Source organism: Nanorana parkeri, unplaced genomic scaffold (genome assembly GCF_000935625.1).
Source record: "Nanorana parkeri isolate BGI_ZX_2015 unplaced genomic scaffold, ASM93562v1 scaffold928, whole genome shotgun sequence".
Lineage (NCBI taxonomy): Eukaryota > Metazoa > Chordata > Amphibia > Anura > Dicroglossidae > Nanorana > Nanorana parkeri.
The window spans coordinates 447,053-455,642 of record NW_017307196.1 but is presented as its reverse complement, the minus strand read 5'-3'; the positions used below and the strand labels follow the sequence as shown (position 1 = coordinate 455,642).

Sequence of the window (8,590 nt, the reverse complement as noted above, 5' to 3'; positions counted from 1 at the left end):
TATTACATATATTATGTCTTGCAACATCGCAAAAAAACAATGTATACCATCTGTTTAGGGCTGCTGGACTGCCTGTATTAGGATTATCCCTGTAAGCCATCCCTGCTTCCCTCATTCCTCCTTTGGAACCCCCTCAAGAGAAAATCATTGATAGATCCAGCATGATAGTACAGCATGTCCCATTTTCCAATTAGTACAAGAGTCTACTGTTCCATCAGGTAGTCCACCCAAACGCGGAGACTTAGAAATAATCTGGTCAAGTCTAGCTAGCTAAGAGCCTAGAACAGCGATTTTTGTATCGTTGTAGAGACTGTTGAACATGAGATTTGTCTTAAAGAATAAAAAAACAGATATAATGCAAATCTAAAGTTTTATTTTTACATTCATTTTATGCAGGTAAAGCAGAGCTAAAGTCCAATCTGGGGTCTGCCTTGCATTGCTGAAATGCTGTTGCAAAGTCTGATTTCCAATGGCCGATGTCTTCTGCTCCACTTCGCCTGTTCGCTGTGGCTCTTCGTAAAGGTGCCCATACACTGCACGATTCTTGTACGAGAATTGCGGGAAATCCCACGATCGTACGAGAATCGTGCAGTGTGAATGAAGACGTGCGGCCGTTTCTACGGTCGCACGTCTTTTGTCTAAGGAGCATGCTAGAAAACCATCTTACGATTTTCGGCTGGTTTGAACGGTGCTCGGGAGACAAATGCCGAACGGGCCGGTGTGCGCACGCACACACTGCCCGTTCAGCATTGCAGTCATCGGAAAGCCCGCCCCTCAGGGGGGCGGGCTTGAGATGATCGCAAGTACGATCTGCCTGTCCAAGATGGGCAGATCGTACGTTTTTTTTAAATTACTTTAAACCATCGCAAGACTAAGGTCTTGCAATGGTTGTAAAGTGTATGGCCACCTTAAGGCAGAGGCACTAATCTGCTTTTGCTGCTGTATGAGAATCTAATCAGTGCCTCTGTCGCACACAGATCTGAACTGTAACTAACAGGCAGAAACATGGAGGAGATAACAGTGGTCATATGCCGACCATATCAGCTGACTGTAAAGCTGGCCATACACCTATAGATAATCTGCAGACTTTCTATGGTCAGATGGAAAAAGTGCAACAGATTCCTCCATCTACGCTAAACTGTGTGTATGGAGGAATCTCCCACTGGGCCAAGCTTCAGTATCTTGCTAGTCGGCCCCGCTGGCTCTCAAAATACATGAACAGTGCCTGCATCCAATCAGATTGCTCAAGTATTTTGAGAGCCAGCGGGGCAGACCAGCAAGATACTGAAGCTTGGCCCAGCGGGAGATTCCTCCATACACACAGTTTAGCGTAGATGGAGGAATCTGTTGCACTTTTTCCATCTGACCATAGAAAGTCTGCAGATAATCTATAGGTTTATGGCCAGTTTTAGGACTTGTTTCCCCCATGCATGCATGATTTTATGCGATCGCACCGCACTGGAACGCAGGGCATTTTATTACCAGACATTCCTGTGCGGCTGATCGTACTGCGGGCAGGGGGGCGCATGGTGCTATTGACTTGAATGGCACTGCCACGCCCCGTCCTGCCCTAGAACGCGATGAGACTTTATGTATGCAATCCCTTGCGTTCCGGGCACGGGACATTGCGGTAGATGCGCGGACTGGTGGAAACAAGCTCTTAGGCAGTTGGGGGGGTTGTAACTAGCTCAGGCCCGTATATCAGCAGGCTGAAAATTCAGGTTGGCTTTAATGGAGCACTGTGGCCAGATATCAAAGAGCCCCATTGACTCTGATTATCTATCCACTGAAAGCAGTAGAAAACACAGAACGAGCCCAGAAATGGCTGCATTTCATACAGTGGAAGTCAAGAACTTGGCTACCCACTTACCTGGATGATGAGGCTCACTGAATGGAGTTGTGAATCTTTTGGCAGGTAAGACAGTTCAGTCGTTTAATGCTTCAGATATGTTGAACTTCAATTTATTAGATATGTATGATTATCAGCTCGGCACAATATTGTTTTTCACATTTTCCAGATATTTAGTTATATCCTTACTGCTTGGTAGCTCTTATTTCCACATTACACTTACTGGCGCTGATCACCTTTATTGTTTATTTTTAGGCTTCAGATATGTTGTTATTTGTGCAAGTCTCACTTCAACCAGATTACAAATAAAATCAATAGAAGAGGAGCCACCTCAGCTCCAATACTCACTTTTTCAGGATCTCGGGCTTTTGGGCTAGTTCCATTACCGCAAAGGAGAGCAGATTGGCGGTTGTTTCTTGCCCTATAACAGAGGTATGTTTTCCTATGTACACCAGACTTATACATCCCTCTACACCACAACCACACATAAAAGGAAATGTCTACCTCCAATGATCAGGGTGACAACATTATCCACTAAACTCTCCAGACCCCCGTCATTTTCCAAATCTGCAATGAAAGGATTGTGACAAACATTAGATGTCATTGTGGAGTAAGGTGGTGACTTCATAGGTGTTTCCACAATTTCTCTCATTGATTAGACAGACATATGGACATAGAGTTAGACATATACTAGCAAATGTTTGCAATTCAGACCTCTGTATTTAATAACGAGTGCTTCCGTGGACATTTTGGTTGCAGACAATGATGGAAGCCCAACAATGCCTTTCTACTCAGTGACCGGCTCTGCCTATAATTGTTATTATACAGGGTTTATATAGTGCCAACAGTTTGCGCAGCACTTTACAAAACTGAGGGGGGCAGTACAATTTCAGTACAGGAGGTAGGAGGTCCCTGCTCGTGAGAGCTTACAATCTAATTTCATTAATTTAATAATCAGTTAATAATTAATCATTAATAATAGTTTAGTAATGTAATCTGTATCTGTGACAGAAGGAAGGATCTCTCTTCTTCATTCAGCTGTATAGATGTAACTCAGGGGTAGGCAACCTTGGCACTCGAGCCGTGCTAAAACTACAAATCCCACCATGTCTCTGCCTCTGGGAGTCATGCCTGTAACTGTCCCTCATGGGACTTGTAATTCCACAACAGCTGAAGTGCCTACCCCTGATGTAACTTAATCTCCTCTATCCAGGTCTAGTTACCATAGAGGTTACACAGGCTATTCACATAATAGTAGATAATTACGCTTCATTCATATGCAATATTTCACGTTTATCTGACTAAGTTCTTTTTTTTAGTCCTAAGCTTAATAAGTAATTAAAGTAAAAACACCATTTATTTCCTTTAAAGCCCAACTCCAGCCAAATGTTTTGTGTTTTTTTTAGTTTTGAACACAATGGGGAAGCATTAGAACCTCTGTAAGGTTTTCAATTGCCCCCCTCTGGTGAAATATTCCATGACTTCTGTTTCTGCCTGATACTAATCACAGGACATAAGCAGAAATGTCAGCAATGTGGATGCAGACCGCAATAAAAAACATTACACGGGTTCTAACCCTTCCACACTCTACTAAAGAGATATGTATTGTTCTGTGTGTCCCCGATGGGGAGTTTGTCCACCACTCCCTGTTCTGCCTGATACCAATCAGACAAGAGAAGGGAGATGACCCCAACGCAGACACAGACAACAAAGCAAACTCACCACACATTCTAGCCCTTCCCTAATCTATCTAAAAAGTAAGGCTTTGGCTGAGGTACGGGCTTTAATCGTGTTTTTTTGTGGTTGAGGACTCGGGAACTCTTTGTCTTTTGGACATTTTATAGCAATCAATAGAACCAACCAAACCACATCATTATTTCTTTTAGATCAGATACAAACTTTTGCTTTTGATAGGGTCATATGAGCAATGAATAATCCACATTGAATTTGTACTACAGCCCTAAAGGGTCACGCTAGCCAGTACAGACCATATGATCTGAGCCAAAAGTCGAACCACCCTCCAAAAATACATTCCTTACAAATAAATTTGATAAGGTAACCTGCAGACACAGATGGAGGCAGGGCCCAGAGTTTCCCGCGCCTGTACCTGCTGTGCGAAGCATTTGTGCCAGGACATCCTCCGGAGTCTCCTCCTGCTGGTTTTGTGCCTTCTGTCTATTTTTAATACATTCTTTGCCCGTGTCACGCAGCAGCCTGACACTTCTTTGGATCTCCCCAATAAGTGTCTGCTTCCATGGAATATACTTTAAAAGTGAAAAAAAATGCTTTTAATTATCGGCAATATTCTAAAAGATGTTTACTTAAAGAAGAAATCATTATTAAAAGGAGAACTATGAGGTGTGTGATTTTCACTCATCCTCATAGTTAGCACCGATGTGTGACAATGAAACTGTCACAGGTCGGCTCAATAGATCAGGAAGAGAGCGAACACATACCGGCGCTCGCTCACTTCCCGATCATGCCCCTGCAGAGAGCGGTGACCGTCAGTCATCACTCCCCGTAGGGTTTACCCCCCTCCCCTCTCTGATCCTCCAGTGCTGACCGAAGGAACGGACGGGGTAGGGGCGGGCACAGCTGGCTCTGCCTCTAGATAGGTAGAGCCAGCTGTCTATCAGCCAGCCTGGTGGATCTCGACAGTATTTTGGGATCCGTCCCGGCTGTGGCGCTCTCGTTGTATAGCTCGCTATATACTGAGCTTTGGGCCACAGGAGGAGGTTAGTATATGTCCTCCCATGACCCTAAAGAGAACTATGGGGAAAAAAGGTTACACCATAGTTCTCTTTTAAGGCTCCATTCACACTGGAGCTGCTGTCTAGCCTGTATTCGGCTATACAGATACATGCGGAGCGGCTCCAAACAGAAAAAACAATGCACTTTAATGTGCTTTGTTCAGACTATTCGGAGACCGTTCCGAATGAAACCGCGCTGTCCCCAAAATAGTGTTAAGCACAATAATCCGGCAGATTCTGCATGTTCGCGGCTATATAATGGCCGCAAACGAGCGGAATGCATGCATTTGTTTCACATATAGCATCTGCATCCCGCACGGGAAACGCAAGCGCTATATGTGAATGGAGCCTAAATGATGAACAGGAACTGAAAGAAAAGACAGCAAAAAAAAAAAAATGCAAAGATTCTAAATCTTACCGGCTCCATTCACAAATATAGAAAACAAAGTTTTAGCTTCAGATACAACTTAGTAAAGTGTAAATATGAAACAATTTTATATTATTCATTTAATTTCCTTATCTTACAAACCTTTGCAAGTGGATTCATGGATTCCGTCAGACCCTTCATAGCCAGAGAGATGGCCTGTGGAAATGGGCTGTATTCATCCTCCAGGGATTTCAGCTCCAATCCAAAAGCTGCCTGAAATATACACATGGATTTTATTTCTGTGATGAAACACTTCATACCAGTCAGTCCAGCCAATCCTCTGGTTCCCCTTAGCAGCACGCATGGGTAAAGGCTAACGCCAACCAAAGGGTTTTTTTTTCTTCTTTTAAATAGAGTACATAATGGTTATGCCCGTGGGTGGCTCTGCTGACACCACCGGGCTCCACAAACTCCAACTGAAAAAGTGATGGAGCCGGGTGGAATTTTTCAGCCAAGCAGTGTCTGCAACCAATCAAATGCAGTCACTGTTCAGGCATTCTGACAGCTGCTGTTGCTGTGGCTGTCAGAATACATTAGCCGGCGGAGGGTGATTCCTCCATCCACGCTCTGAGGCCAGAATGAGGGAATTGAGTCACTTCAGGAGGTGTTTATCGTCCAAACCAGCAAAGCAGCGTAGGGTGACGACGCTGCTCCTTTATTTATTTATTTATTTTAAATTCTTTATTTATAAATCGAAATTTTACAGCATAAACATAGCATATGCAAGATAGGTATACAAGGGCGTATAGGTATAAAACGTAAGAGATACATCTAGATCCAGTTGTCGCAGTCAATTAACTAGCAAAAGACCGGGCTGTAGCAGTGTAACATAGTAGGCAGAATCAGCGTTTCTCCTTTATTGATACAGTAACATTGTCATCCTAGGACAGGAAGTACGTTATTGGCAGGATTGGATCACAAGGTCAAAATAAAAGGGAAGAAAGCCTAAAAAAGAGACTATAGGTGCCCATACACTCTACAACCATCGCAAGAGGGCTTCCGATGACCGCAATGCTGAACGGGCAGTGTGCGCGTGCGCACACCGGCCCGTTCGGCATTTGTCTCCCGAGCATCATTCAAACCAATTGAAAATCGTAAGATTTTCAGCTGGTTTTCTAGTGTGCTCCTTAGACAAAAGACGTGCAATCGTACAGTAGAAACGGTCGCACGCCTTCATTCACACTGCACGATTCTCGTACGTACGTGGTTTTCCCCCGCGATTCTCGCACGAGAATCGTGCAGTGTATGGGCACCTTAGCACAGCCACCAGATCAGCACATGCAATGAGTGGTAAGCTGCTTTGGGGGTTTAGATACACTGAAAGAAACATATAAGCTGCCACTGCAGACCTCTCATTTTACAAATACCAATGACCTGGATAATCCTTTTGGTTTTATGTCAAATGTTATTATCATTCCTTATATGACAGCCACATATTTGTAGTGATTTCTAATATCCAGCTTATGAGGAAGAGACTGTTAGTAGACGATATGAATGCCTTGGATATACGGGTACCTTGGCAAGGCCATCCAGTGTGACTCTGCTCAGTACATCATGCATTTCAACCTGACACTTTCCATCGGCTTTCTCTGCAAGTCTGTCCACCAGCTCCTCGGCTTTCTCATTGAAGGGCCCCATTAGTCCCATCAGATAGCTGGAATAATACGAAAAAAAGGAACCCGATGATCTTCAACCAACAGTAACTAATGACATAAACAAAATGGTAACTAGGACACTACAGTACAGTTCACCGGATACATCCTTGTTATACGTCAATGCCTCCCTAGGTAGTGAAGGAAGGATGTGGATGACAGCCTGGGAACCTACGCCTTTAACCCTTTCATGACCAGAGGTCACTGAAGCCTAGATACCAAGACTACATTTAGCAGTATCAGTATGCTTCCTTTAACTTGACTATGACTAGTTTGCCTACCCATATAGTTTTACATTGCTTTTTCATAGTGATGGGCTCGGGCGTGTTCGCAGCTCCATGTGCCGAGCCCGCCAGGAAGCTGACAGCGCCAATCACAGGTACTGAGACATTTTCCCGGTCCGCATCTGCAGAGATCGGGATATGTCTCAGTGCCTGTGATTGGCTCTGTCAGCTTCCTGGCGGGCTCGGCACGTGGAGCTGCGAACACGCCCGAGCCCATCGCTACTTTTTAAGAACAGCTGCCAGTTTGTTTGTATCGAGTGATCATGTGATCACCATTATTCGCTGTCATGGTAGTGACATGATTGGGAGTCGCACTGGTTGTCTAGGAATCAGAAGTGCACACAGGTTCCTATTTCTTTTTTGTGATGCTGTCTTCACAATAAAAACACCAAATGCATTTATTTAGTGTTTGGGTGACTTTGTATCTTCTTATATGGTTTTCGGCATGAAACCATCTATAGCAATCACTTTGTGCACCTACTAAATATTCAAAGGTCAAGTACTGTGAGGAGTGCAGCTTCTAATTGTATTTTATAATAAGCGGAACCTGTCAGGATAGAAATATGGAAGTTGACTTGTTTTTAAAGTTACACTAAACTCAGGAGTTAAATCTTAAAAATTCATTCAAGTACCTTAATTATCAGCAAAAATGTCTCTTATTTGTGTATCACTCGGCTGTAGATCCTCCAATCATCTCTGAATTGGTGCTGACACTGTCCTTCCTTCTGGAGGGGGGCTACTTATGTTCCTCACGGTCCCTGTGTGTGTTGTAAAGTAGTCACCGCTCCAAGCTCGCTCCCGGGATGGACTACAATCTGAATACAAATGAGTAAACTAAACATAAGATTGTAGTCCATCACAGGAGCGAGCTTGGAGCGGTGACTACTTTACAACACACACAGGGACCATGGGGAACAAAAGTAACCACCCTCCAGAAGGAAGGACAGTGTCAGCACCAATTCAGAGATGATTGGAGGATCTACAGCCGAGTGATACACAAATAAGATACATTTTTGTTAATACTCAAGGTACTTGAATGCATTTTTATGAGTTTAGTGTCACTTTAAGGGGGCCTCACAAGGTCTCTACTTCAAAGCGTAACAGTGATGCTGTCTATACAATGAATACATGAAAAACATTTATTTGGGGTACTGGTGACTTTGTATCTTCTCATCATTTTCTGGTTATGGGTGTTACGAGGATGGAAAGAACAGGCATCTGACATCTTTGCAAATACCCAGGAACAGCTGCCAAATAAAGAAGCTAAGAATGCAATGTATCAAGTGACCCGAGACTGCACTGATGATAAAAAAAGGGGGCATTCATACAATGTGTGATTTAGTTGGGTGGTGTAAGAGCACCCTGATAGAATAGATGAAAATGTCCAGTACATCTTGGGGTTTCTCTTACTGTTTGCTAAATGCTGGTTCAATAATCCGCCTCTGTTTTTCCCAGCGCTGGTTGTCTTGGTCTGTCACAAGACCATTTCCCATAAACCTGGAAAACAAAGGCAAACACAGACTATAGTTCCTTCTTTCACTTCACATAGAAGGATATGGGAAGGGTTAGAGCCATACACACACACACACACACACACACACACACACACACACACACACACACACACA

At 43.8% G+C, this 8,590-nt stretch overlaps 1 protein-coding gene across 1 annotated transcript in view; it reads right to left on the bottom strand.

Annotated features, from left to right (window-relative positions):
- LOC108795063 (cholesterol 24-hydroxylase-like) overlaps window positions 1-8,590 on the bottom strand; it is a 25,788-nt gene that overhangs the window by 5,190 nt on the left and 12,008 nt on the right. Inside the window, exons 8-13 of the mRNA XM_018566244.1 lie at window positions 8,373-8,459; window positions 6,542-6,680; window positions 5,129-5,239; window positions 3,957-4,113; window positions 2,354-2,416; window positions 2,198-2,270 (exon numbers count right to left, since the gene is read on the bottom strand). Of these exons, the coding sequence (XP_018421746.1) occupies window positions 2,198-2,270; window positions 2,354-2,416; window positions 3,957-4,113; window positions 5,129-5,239; window positions 6,542-6,680; window positions 8,373-8,459 (630 nt within the window). The remainder of the gene's footprint in view (window positions 1-2,197; window positions 2,271-2,353; window positions 2,417-3,956; window positions 4,114-5,128; window positions 5,240-6,541; window positions 6,681-8,372; window positions 8,460-8,590) is intronic.